The sequence below is a fragment of the Rhinolophus hipposideros genome, assembly GCF_964194185.1.
Source record: "Rhinolophus hipposideros genome assembly, chromosome: 13".
Taxonomy (NCBI): Eukaryota; Metazoa; Chordata; class Mammalia; order Chiroptera; family Rhinolophidae; genus Rhinolophus; species Rhinolophus hipposideros.
In genome coordinates this window covers 1,062,096-1,081,357 of record NC_138059.1, presented here as the reverse complement: position 1 = coordinate 1,081,357, position 19,262 = coordinate 1,062,096, and the positions used below count along the sequence as shown (strand labels likewise).

General features: G+C 50.5%; 1 protein-coding gene across 1 annotated transcript; it reads left to right on the top strand.

Annotated features, from left to right (window-relative positions):
- Window positions 1–6,490: 6,490 nt before the first annotated feature.
- Window positions 6,491–13,234, top strand: GML (glycosylphosphatidylinositol anchored molecule like; the record flags this gene model as incomplete). Its single annotated transcript, XM_081070887.1, has 3 exons — window positions 6,491–6,509; window positions 7,050–7,157; window positions 12,948–13,234. 3 exons carry the CDS (start codon window positions 6,491–6,493, stop codon window positions 13,232–13,234), a joined length of 414 nt encoding a protein of 137 aa, XP_080927013.1.
- Window positions 13,235–19,262: the final 6,028 nt, after the last annotated feature.

Sequence of the window (19,262 nt, the reverse complement as noted above, 5' to 3'; positions counted from 1 at the left end):
CCTGTGCGTTGGTGGGTGAAGTCCAAATGCATTCAATAAATTCCTTGCCTTGTCTCCTGGAATCTAGCAGGAAGAGCTGAGGAAGAGCCATGGAGACTCCCCCATCCGTACAGCGGTGTCCCAGGCTGATGTCCCACTACCCCATTCAGCCTGTCTCCTCCACTGGCCCTGGGTCCCCCAAAGGTCTGGAGCCTCTGAGCACTACTACTCCCCACAGGGGTGCCCAGCTCTCCCCAGCCCACACCGCAGCCCTGGCAGGTGAAGAGGACTAGAAGAAAGACCGGCTGGCAGCCAGAGGCAGTGACAAGGCTTGATTTCAAAGAGAGACACTGGTAAACAAAACTGCCCTCAGGAGCTCAGGGACTCACTCTGAATGCAAGCTGCGCGCCACAGCCACTGGGGTGTGTCCTTCCTCCAGTCCCAAGGTCCGGAAAGGGCAGACCACAAGTCAATCAATGGAAAACAACTTTAATGGTGCGGCTGCCTCCCCCCCCCCTCCCCCGTGGTGAGTCTGCTTCACTTGTGGGCCGCCCCCAGAAGGGCCGGCCTGCAGCTGCCTGTGGCTCAGGGCGGTCTGAGGACCAGGGACGCCGAGAGGAGTGTCAGGGGCACCATGAGCCCAGCACTGCTGCTCTGCATGTCCCCCGCTCGTGCGGATTGCCTGTACCTTCCTTCTGTGTCATTGATCTGTGGTGCTTGGGTGTTGCACAGCGAACTTCTACAGCAGCTCGCATACAGGAAGGGCGTTGGCTTCACGAGCACGAACGACTTGAAGACATATTCATTTGGATGTATTATTGGACAGTACCTCGTGCACTGCCTTGAAACATAGATGTAACGTACAAGAACTCCTAATAGGAAAGACAGACAGACGAGGAGAAAGGAATCAACGTGCACTGAACGCAGCGACACCAGCATTGTTTCTGTCTGTATCTGTCCAACCCTGACCCTTCTGGTGCCCCCTCCCCCACCCAAAGGCCCACACTGAAGAGGGGTACCTAGGGGGCAGCCACCCCGAGGAGGAACAGCTGCTTCTGGGGGCTACATGATGTCAGCTGCCCCCAGTCCCAACCTGTCCAGGTGCACCCGTTTGGGAATGTGCAGGGCGCTTAGGCCTCAACTTCTCCAAGACGGGACTGCTCACGGACAGACACACAGGAGCCAGGGACTTCCAGCCATCGTCCAGGGCTGGGAGCTGACCCGCTCAGTGAGCTGCTGCCAGGGCCCGGGTGTCAGTGCTGGGGACAGGGACAGTCTTACGACTTCACCCCCTCTTCTCTTCATCGTGCAAATAGTTTTCCCCTATTGTTATAACATCCACGTGAGGCTATGGAAGCTAATCCTCCACGCAGCACCCCACACATTTTCTGCAACATGGAAGGCCCCCAGAAGCAGCTGAAGAACTGAATCGGAATTCTACAGCCCTGACAATGCAAGGGGATGGGCGCCGAGCAATGCCAGGCCTTCCAGAAGCTCTCAGGCAAATTACGGACCACAGACAGGGTCCACACATACTAAAGCGTGCACACTCCTTTCAGAACGCAGTTTATGCCTATGCCCCGAGTTATGTACACCACCTACAAGCTGTTCTCAGGGCCACTCCGGAAATCACGAAAACTTAATTTTTCTTTTAAAACTGAATGAAAAGAACTGCACTACTTTCTTCCTACACCCCCATATTTCATCTTCACCAATGGGTGACGTGCGCTCCCTGTATTGGCACCGTCCTTCCATGAGCTGGCTTGCCCTCAGCACCTGCTCCCACTCCTGGTCTCTCAGGAATTGAGTCTTCAAATTAAAACTAAATGTCATTTACATGTTTGTCATTCTCTACGGAATAAAATGAGACAGATCTGAATTTCCAAAAGTTTTCTATGGACCTGCCTCTGGAACCCAGTGTCACCTGAGAGACAGCTGACCCTTAAACAACTCGGATCGGGTGCAGCACCCCCTTGCAGTGACAACTCCAGGTATAACTACAGCTGGCACCCCGCAAACACGGATCCCAGCAGTGTAGTCCCCGCTGTAAACACAGTTGGAACTGCACAGCTCAGCTGGAAAAAGTCCCCACAGAAGTGGTCCTGCACAGTTCAAACCCGTGTTGTGCGAGGGTCACCTCCACTTACTCACGATAACAGTAGCGCAATATTCAGAGTCCTGGGGACAGTTGGTTGGCTCAGCGCACTTGACAGTATTGTACTCCTCGCAAACGTGACACCTCAGTGTAGCTGAAAGGAGGAATAAAAGACAGTGGAGTGTTCTAGTTCTCCAGTCCTATGACAAGGACCCCGCCAGACTCTCCCTTCTCCAATAAGCACCTACCGGTGAGTCCCACCTTTCCCAGTCCCCAGAGCCACCCCATCCAGAGCCTCATGAAAGCATCCACAGGGTGCATCTCCCTCACACACCCACACCCAGACACACGGTATGGACACACACACGCAGACGTGCACCACCGCACCTGACAGAAGCCCATAACCTCGGGCACGCACACACACCCCCTGGCATCTCATATTCTACTTCTTTAAGGAAGCCCCAGGGTTTCAGCATCTGCTGCCACCCACCGCACCTGCTCCAGCTCCGTACAGCCCTGCATCCTGACTCCCTAGTGTACTCACTAGTGTACTGTCTCCTAGGGCGGGACTCGCTCCCTGAGAAGGAGCCGTCACCCTCTACCAGGTTTCCTGTTCTCAGACACAGCCCCAGAAGGCCCCACCAGGACCGGGCCAGGCTTGCCTTTCAGCCTGATGTCGCCAGGAAGGCAGGGTCATCGAGGGGACAGCAGGCTGCTGGGGAGTACACCAGGGTTCCAGCCACCACCGCCTGCCCTTGGGGTAGGGCTCCCCCACTAGGTGTCCAGGTCAGCTGCCACAGTCCTGACGCTCTCATGCGCACTGATTCCTGTGCCATGCACCGCCCAAACCCACGTGGGGCCATGGCAGTGTCCACACACAAAACGCCACCCCAGGCTCTGCACAGGCATTCCGGCCTGCCGCCGTCTCCCAGCCCAGGAGCCCGAGGGGCTTGGACTCACCTTGTCTTCCAGTCAAGGTGCCGTTTGTGTCCACCCGTGGCAGGCCCACGACCAGGAGCAAAGCAAGGAGCGCTGTCATTTCCAGGGGTGTCTGGCCCTGTAGGTGAGCAGCAGTGCACGTGGTCAGCGCTGCGGCCGGTGTGCCCAGCTCCACGCAGTCCTGTGCCGCAGGCGCCGGGCCGCACACGTGCTGTCCCCACTGCGCTGAGCCGGGGAGGGGGGGGCCCTCTCGCGGCGGGTGGCCCCCAGCGCGCCCCCCCCCCCAAGGCTTTCCTGCTGCCGCCCCCCCCACCTCCCACCTCGTGCTGCTCCAGGCCCCGGCGCCGCCTCGCGCTCCGCGCTCCCAGGAGCCCCCGCAGGACCCTGCCGCCCGCTTTCCGCCCATCCGCCAGCTCATCCCACGGGCGCCCGGAGCCTAGTGGGCAGGACGGCGTGGGTGCTCCCGCCGCGCGGGGCTGAGGCCGGCGGTCTGCTCCGGGGGCCCGCGGGCCTCGCCCCGTCCACGCTGCAGCCCGGCCCTTCCGGCGGCCCCCGGACTCCACGTGGGACGTGCCCCCGTCTGCAGCCCCGTGTCCACGCCGTGGGCAGGTGGGAGGCGGGGTGGGGCCCACCGGGCGAGGCGGACCGGGGCGGTGCTGCAGGCAGGGTCCTCTCACGGGGCCAGGGCCCCCACGCGGGATCCCCAGGCCCCGCCCACGCAGCCCCGCCCACGGCCTGCTCCGGCCCCGGCGGAGGGCACAGCGACCACCGCGCTCGGGGCATCCTCCCAGGAGCCCATCGGGCCGCGCAGTCCGGGTTCTTCCCGGCAGGGCCCCTGAGAACCAGGCCCACTTCCCATCAGGCTTCGCGCACCTTCTGGAAAGTTCTGCGTCCTCCCCGGGCTGGGCCGGCGCCCCTGGAAAGAAAGCAGTTGGAGGACAGGGCCACGCCCGCTGCTCTGTGCCCTCCCCTTCAGGACGCCTCCTGCTGTGCGACTTCCGGCTCCCACCCCGAAAGCACCTGGAACTCACCTGCAATGGCCGCTCTCCCTGAATGGCCTCCAGGCCCCACCAAGGCGGAAGGTTCCAGGTCTGGGCGGTCACCGGCCGGAAGTGCGGAAGGTTCCAGGTCTGGGCGGTCACCGGCCGGAAGTGCGGAAGGTTCCAGGTCTGGGCGGTTACCGGCCGGAAGTGCGAAGGTTCCAGGTCTGGGCGGCTCACCTGCCGGAAGTGCGAAGGTTCCAGGTCTGGGCGGTTACCGGCCGGAAGTGCGAAGGTTCCAGGTCTGGGCGGCTCACCTGCCGGAAGTGCGAAGGTTCCAGGTCTGGGCGGCTCACCTGCCGGAAGTGCGAAGGTTCCAGGTCTGGGCGGATCACCGGCCGGAAGTGCGGAAGGTTCCAGGTCTGGGCGGTTACCGGCCGGAAGTGCGGAAGGTTCCAGGTCTGGGCGGATCACCGGCCGGAAGTGCGGAAGGTTCCAGGTCTGGGCGGATCACGGTATTGCGGCGCTGAACGCTCCGTGACTGGGTGTCTCACGACGTGGGTGGAGCCGAAGGTTCCAGAAGGTCTGGGAGGATCCCAGGTGGGCGGCACGGAAGGCTCCGGGTCTGGGCGCGTTACCGACGGCGGCGTGGAAGGTTCCAGAAGGCAGGGCGCCACATGGGGTGTGTGGACCGAAGGTTCCAGAAGGTCTGGGCGCCGCCCGGGCGCAGGCCCGGCCCTCGGCGTCCGCTCGCCCCGGCAGGTCGCCCCGAGGCCCGCGGGCGCCCCCAGCGGCCGGACGCAGCCCTGCCTGTGACCCTGGGCCCGGCGCCCGGGGCCCCGCGTGGCTTCCCCGCCACCTGCAGCGCCCGCTTGTTCTGTTCGCTTTTCGGGCCCTTGGACTGGGCTGCCACTGTCTCGGCGTTGGAGGAGTTGGAGCCGCGGCGGAGGCAGATCGCGAGCTTTCCTCGCGCAGGTGTCCCGCCGGAGGCCCCGCCGCGCGGCGCGCGTGGCTGTTTCCCGCGCTCCCGGGAGCCCAGCCCGCGTCGCGGTCGCCTCCTGCTCCCGCCGTCTGCTCCGGGCCCTGCTCACGCCCGCCTTGCGAGCGCGTCGCCGGGGTTCCTGGGCCCCGGGGGCTGTGCCGACCCCGCGGCGCGACCGCGGCCGTGGAGCCGCCTTCCCTTCGCCTTCGTTTTGGAAGCAGACGCCGACTGCAGCAGGGCGGAAGGCTGGGCGACACGCTTCCTCCTCCCCGGCCTCGGCGGCTGGTGTCCCCGTGGCTCCTGCGTCTCCCGGGGCGATGCCACCACCGGCGTCGGTGGAAGGGACTGCGTGTGCCCTCCGGCCGCTGTCGGGGTTTTCAGACGTTAAAGCCCGTGTCCTGCGCGTCCCCTGTGCACCCACAGGCTCCTCCGTGTGTGCTCTCCACCCGCCTGGGGCCTGCACGGCGCAGGCCGGTGGCCGCTGCCCCTCGTGCGTCTTGGACGAGCCGCGCCCCCTCCCTCTCCGCACGCCCGCCCTGCCCGCTGGTTCCTGTGCCCAGAGGACACGTGTGGGCGCCGGGGACCGCCTGCCGGACAGCCCCTCCCTGCCTGTTGTCTCCCTGGCGGGCGGTCTGGACATTTCCATAGTCCTGCCCCCAGCTTTTCCATCGTTTCCTTTGGCTCCGTCTGGTTGGCCGCGAGTCTCACCTAACAGCCCTTACTTTCGGGTGTTGTGTTTTTCAGTTCTACGGTGTCTGTTTGGTTCTTTGTGGATGCCAGCTCTCTGTTGAACATGTTCATCCCTTTCAAAGTGAGTTTTGTAATCTCTGTCTTTTGCATATTCTCGTTCTAATGCGTTTAAAGCACTTGTATGCTGACATCGGCCTTTGGGCGAGTTGGGCATGGACTTCCACTTCAGCTTTCTTGCTCAGCAGTTCCCTAGTGCTCTTCTGTGTCCTGGGCTTTTTATGGAGAGCCCGGCGTTGTGCATCAGCTCGCTGTGTTGTTGGTGGGTGGTCTCATGTTCCCGTAAGTCGCACGAGGAGACATCTCAGCGGACGTCAGTGAAGGCCTTTGGCGGCCATTGGGCAGCGTCTTCTCTGGGCATTTGCAGTACCAGTGTTCAGGGTGGCCGGTGTGGCCTGCAGGAGGAAGGGCGCCTCCGTGCATTTCATCAGTCACTGGATCTCTGGGAGACTGGCCATGGAGCAAGTGTGAAATGAGGGAAGGAACGAGAGACATGATTTGGGCAAGATGAAGGCATGGGAGTGGCGAAGACTTTGAGTGGGGGAAGGCCTACCACCCCAGTCCCTGCCCGGAGAGGGAGGGATGGGCAGGTGGGGAAGGTCGCCGAAGGACACTGCTGATGGATGCTGGGAGGCCAGAAGGCCAGCGCGAGGAGCCATCGTGCTGACGTGCGCCCTGTGTCTCCTCACCCACAGGGTCAAGCTCCTGCACGAAATGATGCTCCTCCATGCTTTGCTCCTAGCCTCGGGGTTGTCACTGGTGGAAACCATGCAATCTGGGCGACGCTGTAAGTATCATTGTTGTCACTGTCTGGACTGGATGGGAATTCCCTGAGCCATCAGGGGTGGTTGGGACAGTCAGAGTGGAATTTCCACCATCTAAGCCAGCTGAGAGCTTATGGGCAGTTCAGTTGTTGGGCAGAGGGTGGATGTGGAGAGTGTGCCTGAGGAAGGGGAGTGTCAGGAGGGAGGAGGATTGTCCCCAAAGCAGCAGATGCTGTGGTGCCTCTCCAGCTGGGACACATAGGAGCGGCTGAGGACAGGGAAATCTGGAAGGGTGCCGACCTCTTACGACTATCAGGCCATCTTGGACAGGGGGCCCAATCTGCAGAGCGCAGGGCTCCTACCCATGGCTGCCTTCGGGCGCTCCCCAGGGCCTGTCTGTGGAACAGGCAAAGCTCCTGCTGGGCTTGGTTTAGCCCCTACTCGGAGCCCACCGAGTCCACCAAGGGCTGAGCTGTGGGGGTGTAAGGAACTCCTTGGAGGCTGGGTGGAGGGTGGAAAGTGCATGTGTTTCAGGAGCCTCACGCTGCTGTCTTTTCTCTCAGGGACCTACAGTCTGAAATGCTATGATTGTTCAACCATAAACGACTACAATTGTCAAAATATTCGGGAATGTGACTATGAAATTAGGCGCTGTTTGACGGTCTCCATTCGTAAGTACCTGCTTGTCTTTCTCACAACTTGGGAATTAGTCACCCACCTGGGCGATTTCAGGGGTGGGGCCAATCTGTTTTGTTCTTTGTTCTCACCCATGGCCCTTGGCTTGCGCTGTCCCCATCCTGACAACATGTCGTCAGGCTCTGGACTTAACCCAGGAAGAGCAGTGTCACTGCACTGTAGAACCACATGCTCTGAGGGGGGCTTTCCGTGGTCGCCTCTCCTGCGGGGACGGGAGCATTGCCACACCTCAAGGCCTCCACCCCTTGTCAGGCCCGGGTCATGTGTGCAGACGCCCCAGTGTAGCCTGGGTGATTCCTTGCTGCCCTTTTACGCTGGTTGTCTGGGAATGGCTTCCAGGTAATCAGACCCATAATGTGGATGCAATGGCCTCTTTAGGACAGTGCCAATCACACACAGATGCCAAGGCCAAGTGTGGGATCAGGGCAGAGCCTGACCTTCCAAGATGCTTCTGGCTCTTGCTCAGAGGCACTCACACTCTGAGAAAGGTGTCCCTCTCCCCAGGACCTTAACCTGAAGCACATGTACTGCCAGAGGCCAGTGAGTACTAATTAACCAGGGACGGTCTGGCAGGGAGCCTGTTCTGGGGCTTGCTCGGGGCCTATCTGCGCAGTATCTGTGAGTTCTTTGCCCTTCCACATGCCATTCATTCTGTGTTCAAAGCCCCTGCAGAACAACCTTTCAATGGCCCCCTCTCCCTTGTACCAACTGCCGTTTTTCTGTAGGCATCTGCTGATGTGGGACCCAGGCAGAAGCTGACTATGTGTGCTTTGTTCCTGCAGTACACACCTGTTTTTGTGCAGATTTCAGACTGTCAACATCCAGTGTTGGGACTCTACCAGCACTTCTGGTTCTTAACAATGATTGCAAGACAGCCCTCAGCAGTAACCATCAGGAGGCTTGAACAATGAGGCTTATTACTTACAAGTCCTGGAACTTCCAAGGCAGGCCTGAGGCACAGTGAGGTCCCTGTGGCTAGAGAGAGAGCTTGCAAGCATGGGCCTGGGGTTCTGCTCTTATTGGGGTTGAGGGAGCGTGGGGAACCTCTGGTTTTGAAGGGCTCATTCTTTATTGGGGAATTTAAAATGTAAGAATAGAAATTCTACTATTTGGAACAACATGGATGGAATTTGAGATTATCATGGTAAGCAAAACTGGTCAGATGCAAAAAGTCCAGACCCATATGATTTCAGTCGTGTGGGATATAAAACTGAAAGCCACAAATGAACAAATAAACAAAAACTCATAGACACAGACAACAGTATAGTGGTTACGAGAGGGAAAGGGGATTGGGGGCAGGTAGAAAAGCATAAAGGAAGTCAAATATATGGTGATGGAAGCAGATTTGACTTTGGGTGGTGGGAACACACAATGCAATGTACAGATGATGTATTACAGAATTGTACATGTGAAACTTAAGTAATTTTATTAACCAATGTCATCCCAATGAATTTAATAAAATGAAAACAACCTGGAATTTAAAGGGAGTGGAGAGATAAAACAAGAGACCCAAATCGTCAGCATGGAAACCAAGCAAGATCTCTAAAAGAAGGAGCCTGGGACCATGGAAAGGGGCCGCCTTTATCTAGTTTGTCATTGACCTTCTGTTTATTGGAGATCACTCCCTTTGAAGTGGTTGTCTCTTTGAAGTGGATCCTTGCCAAGCAAAGCTTAAGTCAGGAACATGCATTACAAAAAGGAACAATACTTGTCATGGCTGCCTTTGGGAGACCACTGTTGGGATTATGGCTCCTGAAGGGAGCTGGGAACTGTGTTCCCCAGAATCTCATCCCTGTAGAGCTCTGGGTTCTACTTGACCCAGAGAGAACATGTGTGAGATTTGCAAGGTGGACGTGACACAGAGACCATTACTCCTGAAGATTGCGTGCAGTGTTTTGACACAGTCATAGTGGCTTTACACAGTGATGGATACCAGGGGACCCCAACCTGTCCTCATTCTTATCCTGCCTCAGTCCATCCCATCATCTCCGTTGCTGGGCCTTTCAACCCAAAGCAGATCTTAAAACCCCAGCAGATGCTTGACTGCTGGTCTGCATAGGTGACATGTGCTCCAGGGCACACATCAGACCTGTCTGCAGGAGTCGCCTCTGCGTGGGCCAGAACAAAGGACAGTGGTGCATGGCTTTGATATTTTCCTGTAAAGTTTGGCTCTTCCACCCTGCCTGTGCTTCAAGTGGCCCTGGTTGTAGAGTACCCCTCTGATCTTCAGCCCCCTGACAACTTCCATTTCTCCACTCCTCCTACAGCCATGGAAGCTGAGTACCTAGATTTAATAACTTATCCCCATAGAGCTTCAGGGCTTCGGTTTCCTGAATGACCCTGATGGACATGGAAATGGACACCAAATTAGTTTTGTGGGGTCAGGGTCAGGGGATTTGGGTGGAAAGAGGCTAGTGTGTCCATATGAGGGATAATGGTGGTGATACAATTTGTTTATTCTCACCATTTGGAATGGCATTCCCCTAGTTCGTTGTGATGTTGCACAAAAGTTCTGAGGCTGTTACCATTGGGAGGAACTGAGTAAAGGACTCACAGGCTCTTCCTATGTTTCCTGCAACTACGTTTGAATATACAGTTATCTCAAAGGTAAATGTTTAACGGAAAGACAATTTAAAACTAACACATCATTAATTATATAAATTTGCTACACTTAGGAACCCAAAACTTTTGGGGAAAACAAAAAATAATAGATCTGTTTACCAGAGACATGCTTGAAAATAAAATACAGACAATGGTATACAATTTAAACACTGACCCAAAGAAGCTCTTCTGTGTCCACTGGGGCAAAGTAAATAGTAGGACAAGACCATTACTCATGAAGAGTAACATTTTTTGGAGATGAAAGGATAAAACTACCAGGAAGATGCCACTGTCTAAATCCATAGCTTGTAGATAAGAGATCAAAGAGAGAAAACTTATTACAGCTACAGATCAGGGGTCGACAAACTTTTCCTGTGAAGAACCAGATATTATAGTAAATGTTTTCAGCTTTGTAAGCCATCTAGTTTCTGTCATAACTGCCCAACGCTGCCTATATGGGAATGGAAGCAGCCGTAGAGGAGAAGGAAACATGCTCATCCCTATGTTTCAACAAAGCTTTATTTATAGACACAGTGGACTGGGTTTGTCCCATGGGCTATTGTTTGCCCACCTCTGCTATAGAAGGTCTGAGCAACGCAACTAACAAACTAGGAATAATCACCATATATCAGAGCAGAGCCTGAAATAAATAACCAAATGCACATTTTCTACAAGGTTGCATATGACATTTACAATCATGAACTCATGCCATGACAACACGCATCCACAAATTTCAGGTGATTGAAATTATGTAGAATTCTCTGTCGCAGTAAAATTGAGAAATCATACTCAGACGTGAACTAGGAAATCTCTCTAACCATTTAGTAATTATGCAGAGAATTTCTAAATAACCAGTTTCACAAAGCAGAAGACACAACAGACATTAGGAAACATTACATCTGAATGATGATGAAGATACAACATGTCAAAAATGAATGGAAACCAGCTGAAGGAGTACTTACAGCAAAACGTAGAACATTACAAGCACCGAGTATAAGAGAAAAGGGTGAAAAAGATCTAACCTTCCATTCAAGAAGATAGAAGAATTGAAAATCCACCCAAAGACAAAGAACCAGATATAAAGAGGATCGCAGAAATCCTTGAAATAGAAAACAAATGAACAACAGATAAAACCCACAAAACGACTAGTTGGTTCTTTGGAAGGATTCATAGCATTGGTAAAACAATAAGAGAAATTAAAGACAGAAATCTAAAATTCACATTTCCAATATTAGAGATGGAAAGGGAGGCATCAGTCAGACCTTATCAAGAAAATAAAAGGCTATTATGAACAGTCTTCCTGTGAGAAATTTGAGATTGCTGATGAAATGAAGAATAACTTGAAAAACAGAACTTAACCACACCTGACTCACAAAGAGACTGAAAATCGAAGTGTCCTGAATTCTTTCTGAAAATCCTACACCCAGAGGTTGCTTCCCGAGCACATTCCTCATAGTGTTAAGGGGAAATCACCCCCATCTCACATATGGTCCTCCAGATAATAAGCAAGGAGGAGTCACACCCCAGTATTGCATGATGACAGCTGACCCAGCAAAGAGGCTGGGAGAATGGAAGCTCACACACGGTCCTTTCTAGTAACTGGAGATGCAGAAACACTAACCAAACCTTAACCAATAAAATCCTAATGTACATAAGCTATACCACATCCAACGCAATGCTGTGTCCTGGATGAGATCCTGGAACAGGAAAAGAACGTGAAGGGAAAAAAACGAGTGAAATCTGAATAAAGTGTGGAGTCGAATTAAGAATTTGTCAGTGTTCATTCATTCCTTGGGACAAATGCACCTCATAATGTAAGTAGTGAGAGCCAAGAGGGACGGGCTGTGAAGGATGTATGAGATCTTTCACTATTTTTGCAACTTTTCTCAAAACCTGAAACTTGTAAAATAAAAAGTTCATCTTCACACATGCATGCACACACACACATCCACAGATCATAAGCACTACCTCATGGATTTCAACAAAGAATTGCAGTGTAGTTTACAATTTGAAACCCCACTAATCCAATTCACCATGTTCATGAAGAAAATGGGCAGCATCATCTAATCACGATCAAAGATGCTGAAATGTTTAAATGGTATAGTTTTTACAAATTTTACTTTCAATTTCTTTGTTGTTGGTGCATAAAAATGCAACTGACTTCTGAATACTGATCTTGTATCCAGGGCCTTTGCTAAGTTCACTTATTATTTCCAAAGTGTGTTGTCTAAGTGAATAACAGCAGTTTAATTCCTGTCTTTCCAGTCACCATGTATTTCAGTTCTTCCTCCGGCCTCACGGTAGCAGCCAAGAACTCTGCTTCTATGGGGAGTAGAAGTGGTGATGGCAGGCGTCTTACCCCATTTTCTTCTCAAGGGAAAATCTTTCTAACATCCTCATTAAATTATCATAGTCTGCATGAGATCAAATTTCCTTTCTGATTCTATTTCTGTACAGTTTTCCTTTAACTTAGGAAAAGGTGTAGGATTTCATTTTCATAAAGTTCAAAAATAGGCAAAACTAACGTATAGGGTTAGAGTGCAGACACTTCTTATCATTGACCTTGATGCTTGTAGTACCTGAATGGAGGACCAGAACAGAGACTTCAGAGCTTTCATCCAGTTCTGTTACTTGAACTGGATACTGGTACATAGTGAGGCACACTTCATGAAAATCCATTAAGCTGTCAACTTATAGTCTGCTTTTGTGTAGAGCGTGGGATTTCCTAAACTCTTTCCTTGGAAAATAAGAAAGAAGCAAGTGACCGGAATTTAGTCATGAGTTCCTTCTGGGGTTGGGAGGCAGCCCCAGAGCCATGAGTGGCTAACTGTCCTGGGAAGGCCCAGGGGGAAGTCGTTGTGTGAGCGCTGTGAGGCCATGAGGGGAACACGATTTGGGAATGGAGCCCAGGACTTCCTAAGGAGGCTTCAGAGGGAGCCATGGTCAAGTAGCATTGGTGGACAGAGGCCACCAGGCTAGCTGGCCTGGGAAGGTCAGCACAGCAGTTGTGGGACCCTGCTTGGGGTGGTGCATCAAGTCTGAACTGGCAAGTAGATTAGCATGGAGGCGCGTCAGCATTTATGTGTTAGGCCCGGAGCTGCGGACTCCAGGCTGAGCGGCAGAAAACCTAAAATTGATGATTTTCATCTCTACTTCCTTTTCAGGTTTGAACCCCCGCGAACTACTCATTTACAAGAACTGTACAAACAACTGTACGTTTCTGTATCCGTCCCAAGTGCCTCCTGAAGCCCCTAGAATCGTGAAAACTAATAATTTCTATTGGGTTCTTTGTTGTAACAACATGGTTTGCAATGATGGAGGACCTAGTCTGGAGAGGGACATCTTATCCGATAAAGTAATTGAGGAGGAGATAGAAGGAACTGTGTCCTTGGGGGAGTCAACGTTTCTGCTGAGCTTTGCCTCCGTCCTCGTCAGCAATACACTGACATGAGAAGCCCTCTCATCATTGTCCCCCCACTTCCTCAGAGCAAGTTCACGTTCCTTTGCTCTCTTGTGAGCCAGAGACACAGACCCCCAGGGCTCCCATTGGTGAGTTACCCATTGGCGTCTTATTTCAAGTAAAAAATAAAGAGCATTATTGTTTGGCTGCTGCACACTCAGAGATTTCTTTGTGGTGTCAGATTCGATCTGGTTCTTCCCCTTTAGCCTTCCTCTCACACGTAGACGAAAAACATCTTGCCACTTCAGCATCAGAGATTGAGTATTTTAATCAAACGCAAATCAGTTACAGGGACAGTCTACGTACGTACACGTTACATATGTGCCAGCTGAAAGAGAGGTCCCAGCTATACTCAGACCACAGGTACCTGGGGCCACCTCAGACTTTGTCCTTCCAGCTCTCTGGCTGGGATGACGGCAGCAGCTACTCCTCATTCTTGGCAATGAGGAGGCACGTGAATACTCAGGGCCAGACACTGTCCAGCGCGCCGTGTGGTCACTCCAACAGGCTCGGCCAGAGCAGGAGTCATCTCGAAATGTCGCCTGGCTTCATAGAAGCAATGGAGTGTTTCCCCAGAACTGGCCCCTGTGAGGGAGGGGCCCTAAAGCAGCTGTAAGGCCTTGACATTGCAGGGAGGGTCCACGCTGCTTCTGTGATTCTCACTGTACCTGTGTCCGGAATCGGGAAATGTGTAGAGGGGACAAAAAACCAGGGCTCCCATTGTCCTCTTCCTCCTCCATTTTCTTTAATTCAAGACCGCATTTTAAATCACTGAGATAAAACTCACATAAAATTCATCATTTAAAAGGGTGTAGTTCAGTGTGTTTAGTACATGCACAACGCTGTGCAACCATCACCACTAATTCCAGAATACACCCCAAAAGGAAACCCCACATCACAGAAGCAGTTACTCCCCGTCCATGCTGTCCACGGGCCTGGCCGATCACTAGTCTGCTTTTGGTTTCTGTGGCATTTCCTCCGCTGGGGGTCTCGGGCGGAGTTCCTCAGAGGAACAGAACCATAGGAGCTCTGAGGATATGTAGTGAGAAGGGAGGGAAGGAGAGGGTGGAGTGGAGAGAAACGAAGGAGAGCAGAGAGACGAGAGACGTAATCCTAAGCAGCACAAATGGAAAGGACTCCTATGGAGACTCGACAGAGTACAACTGAAGGACACAGAAAGCCAAGAAACCATCCCAAAGCAGCCTGAAATTCAGTCGGCTCACATACCGGGGAGGGCAGTTCCACTCAGGCAAGCTTGCAGGATGCGCAATGCAAGCCAGACAACAGCGGACTAGGTGTGAGTTCACGCTTAGTGCTGTGACGAAGCCCCAGAGGGGTGTGTGGCTCCACCGTGAATGAAGCTTGTTCCTCACATGACACGTAAAGCGAGCATTTTCTTGCCTATTTTTACTGCTACAGGAAACTACTCGCCCAGCTTTATTGAGACACAACTGTCATGTAACTCTCTCTGCAAGTTCAAGTCTACACATGTTGACTTGATACACTCCTTAATGCAAAATGAATTCTCCACCACAGCGTTCCCCAACAGCTTGAACCCTTTACGTAATTTCTTGTTCATGGTGAGAACATTTACTATCTACTGTCTTAGCGGCTTTCAAGTATGTAACTAGAGTCCCAATGCTGTGATTCCCAAAATGTGCTCTTCTTCTAACGCGAAGTTGTTCTAACGCCCTCTGACCAGCATCTCCCATTTCCCACCTCCAGCCCCTGGCGATCACCAACTGCTCCCTGTCTCTGTGAGTTTTGCTTTCCTTGAGTTCCACGTGTAAGTGACAGAATACAGTATTTGTCTTTCTTGGCTGAGTCATTTCAGTTTGCATAATGCCCTCAAGGTGTTGTGTGTGTGTGTGTGTGTGTGTGTGGTCGGACAATTAAGTCATGAACTCATCCTAGAAAAAGTGCTCCATACCTCATTGCTGAATATCACTCTGGTCACCTTCAAAACACTCCCCTTGGGAAGCTATGCACTGACGCCAGTGCCTAGTCCACACTTCAAAGCAGTTTGGAACCGTTTCTGGAATGGCCATCAGAGCTGTCCTCATTACCCTTGATGTCCTGAATGTCATCAAAATGTCTTCCTTTCAATATTTCCTTTATCTTTGGGTAAAGAAAGAAGTCACTGGGAGCAAGATCAGTGAGTAGGGAGTGTGTTCCAATACAGTTATTTGTTTCCTGGCTCAAAATTCCCTCACAGACAGTGCCGTGGGAGCTGGTACATTGTCGTGATGCAAAAGCCATGAATTGTGGGTGAAAAGTTCAGGTCGTCTAACTTTTTTCTGCGGCCTTTTCAGCACTTCCAAATAGTAAACTTGGTGTACTGTTTGTCCAGTTGGTAGAAATTCATAATGAATAACCCCTCTGATATCAAAAAATGTTAGCGGGCCAGCCTAGTGGCTCAGGCAGTTAGAGCTCCATGCTCCTAACTCCGAAGGCTGCCAGTTCGATTCCCACATGGGCCAGTGGGCTCTCAACCACAAGGCTGCCAGTTCAATTCCTCGAGTCCCGCAAGGGAACTTTTTCTGCCCCCTGCAACTAAGATTGAACATGGCACCTTGAGCTGAGCTGGCACCTTGAGCTCATCTGCTGCTGAGCTCCCGGATGGCTCAGTTGGTTGGAGCGCGTCCTCTCAACCACAAGATTGTCGGTTCTACTCCCGCAAGGGATGGTGGGCTGTGCCTCCTACAACTAGAAATGGCAACTGGACCTGGAGCTGAGCTATGCCCTCCACAACTAAGACTGAAAGACAACAACTTGAAGCTGAACAGCACCCTCCACAACAACTTGACTTGGAAAAAAAGTCCTGGAAGTACCACTGTTCCCCAGTAAAGTCCTGTTCCCCCTCCCCAATAAAAAAAAAATTCTTTAAAAAAAATGTTAGCAACATCATTGCCACAAGTTTGCAAACTTAATTGTCCAACATTGTATATACCGGGGGTGCTAAAATAGGTACACACATTTTAAGAAAAGAAAAAAAACTATTAAAATTACACTGATGGTAACCCTTTTAAGCACCTCTTGTAATTGCAGAAGTCAAACATGACTGGTATTCAGCTTTTATTATGGTATATGTTGAGTATTATAATTTTAACAGTTTTCCTTTCTTAAAATCGGTATACCTCTTTTTGGCACCATCTGTCTATATCTATATCTAAATGCATATGTATATATATCACATGTTCTTTATCCATTCATCTGTAGAGGGACAATTAGGTGGTTTCCATTTCTTGCCTATTGCGAATAATGCTGCAATGCTGGGGTGCAGGCGTTTCAGCATTCTTTACACTTCCTTGGATAAATACCCAGATGTGGGGTTTCTAGATCATGTAGTAGCTGTATTTTAACTTTTTTGAGGAACGTCCCATACTGCTTTATGTGGTGGTTGCACCATTTTCCATTCCCAGCAATGGTGCACGGGGTTCCCTTTTCTCCCATCCTAGCCAGCACTTGCTATCTCTTGTCTCTTTGACGACAGTCATTCTAACAGACTTGAGCTGATATCTCAATGTGGTTTTGGTTTACATTTCCCTGATGAGTAGACATTGAACACCTTTTCATGTACCTGTTGGCCATTGTCTATCTCCTTTGAAAAAATATCTTTTCAAGTTTTTTGCCCATTGTTTTTTTTTTTTTTTTTTTTTTGGCTGTTGAGTTGTATGAGTTATTTATATAATTTTGATATTAACCCCTTATTAGACATGTGGTTTGAAAATATTTTCTTCCATTTCATAGATTGCCTTTTCATTTTGTTGACTATTTATTTTGCTGTGCAGAAACTTTTTCATTTTATTTAGTCCCACCTATTTATTTTTATTTATTTTTTTAATTTTTTTTTAAAGATTTTATTGGGGAATGAGAACAGGACTTTATTGAGGAACAGTGTGTACTTCCAGGACTTTTTTTTTTTTCCAAGTCAAGTTGTTGTCCTTTCAATCTTAGTTTAGCTTCAAGTTGTCATTTCAGTTAGTTGTGGAGGCGCAGCTCAGCTCCAGGTCCAGTTGCCGTTTCTAGTTGCAGGGGCGCAGCCCACCATCCCTTGAGGATGTGCTCCGACCAGCTGAGCCATCCGGGAGCTCAGTGGCAGCTCAGCTCGAGGTGCCCTGTTCAATCTTAGTTGCAGGAGGCGGAGCCCATCATCCCTTGTGGGACTCGAGGAATTGAACTGGCAACCTTGTTGTTGAGAGCCCACTGGCCCATGTGGGAATCGAAATGGCAGCCTTCGGAGTTAGGAGCACGGAGCTCCAACTGCCTGAGCCACCGGGCCGGCCCCTTATTTTTACTTTTGTTGCTTGTGCTAAAATGAGAATTTCTAATGCTCAAGTAGCTCTCCTCCCCCTAGAAAATTCAATGTGTGGTGTCTACGCTCTCCAGGTCAAGCTGGTGGAAAGAGAAAGGACATACAGGACCACACATGGGATGTTTTCCTGGACTAGGACCAGAAAAGACACATATGACATTTGCCCTCATCCCATTGTCTGATAAAACTTGGACACATGATTCTACAAGCTGCGAAGCTGGCTGGGAAGTGTAGTCTATTTATGTGTCCAGGAAACAGAAGTCAGGTGATTGATGGGCAGCTAACATTGTCTGCCACATCTAACATCTTCAAAGGTAAAATAAAAGTGCTGCCTAACTGGAAACAAACACTCTGTGCAGTGATCACTGAAGACTGAGGTTAAAATAAATCTCCAGGGGCCGGCCTGGTGGCTCAGGCGGTTAGAGCTCCATGTTCCTAACTCCGAAGGCTGCCGGTTCGATTCCCACATGGGCCAGTGGGCTCTCAACCACAAGGTTGCCGGTTCGATTCCACAAGTCCCGCAAGGGATGGTGGGCTCCGCCCCCTGCAACTAGAAAACAGCGACTGGACCTGGAGCTGAGCTGTACCCTCCACAACTAAGACTGAAAGGACAACAACTTGAAGCTGAACGGCACCCTCCACAACTAAGATTGAAAGGACAACTTGACTTGGAAAAAAAAAGCCTGGAAGTACACACTGTTCCCCAATAAAGTGCTGTTCCCCTTCCCCAATAAATAATAATAATAATAATAATAATAATATTTTTAAAAGAATGAGGGGAGATATTTAAAAAAATAAAAATAAAAATAAAAATAAAAATAAAAATAAAATAAATCTCCAGACCCGTAATTCTGAGAGTGATGTCTACCAACAGAAGCTTATCCACAGGTGTTTACAAGAATGACCTCTAGGAAGAATAGAGTTTATCTGCTAGGAGACTTTTCAATATAGAAAAGAATAGTGAGCAAAGAAAATAGTAAACATGCGAGTAAATGGAAGCAAACATTAATTGTATCTACTAATTGGTGTTAAAGAAACAAAATACAATTTGAATTAAAAAGAGCTCTAAAGTTTCTGCCTTTTTTGTGGAGAAGTTATTGAATAACTTTATATTTAAGTTACAAAGCTCCCTTTAAAATGTCTAAGATGATGACTAAATTGGTAAAAATGGAGTATACATCTTCTAAAATGGGAAAGAAAGGAAAATGGTATTTAAAAATGGAGAACTTGGGAGACAATTAAAACAGAATATAAAGTATAAATAATCATATACATCGGTTGTACAATAAATGTAGATACTAAATTTGAGAGTTAAAAGACAAAGATGGTCAGACTGGATAAAACGAAACACAATATGGATAAAACACAACACAATACAACAACACAATATGGCCATACAATATTTAAGGGAATAACATCTACAAACAGTAGTATAAATGGAGCGACTTTAAAATGGAGCGGGAGCTGCCGTGCCAGGGGAGCTGCTTTGCCCCTCTTAGTCCTTAAACCTTTGGAATGTTGAAATAGGGCAAAATAACCTTTGCACCAGATCTTAGCAAACGTGTGTCCCCAAGAACTGTTTGCAAAGATATCAAGAAAGTAGATATGACTCCTGGACAGATAACTAACGGGCTAAAAATTAAAAACATTGGTTAGACTTAGCAACTGCGTTAACTTATCTGCAGCAATAGCAACACCTTCGTT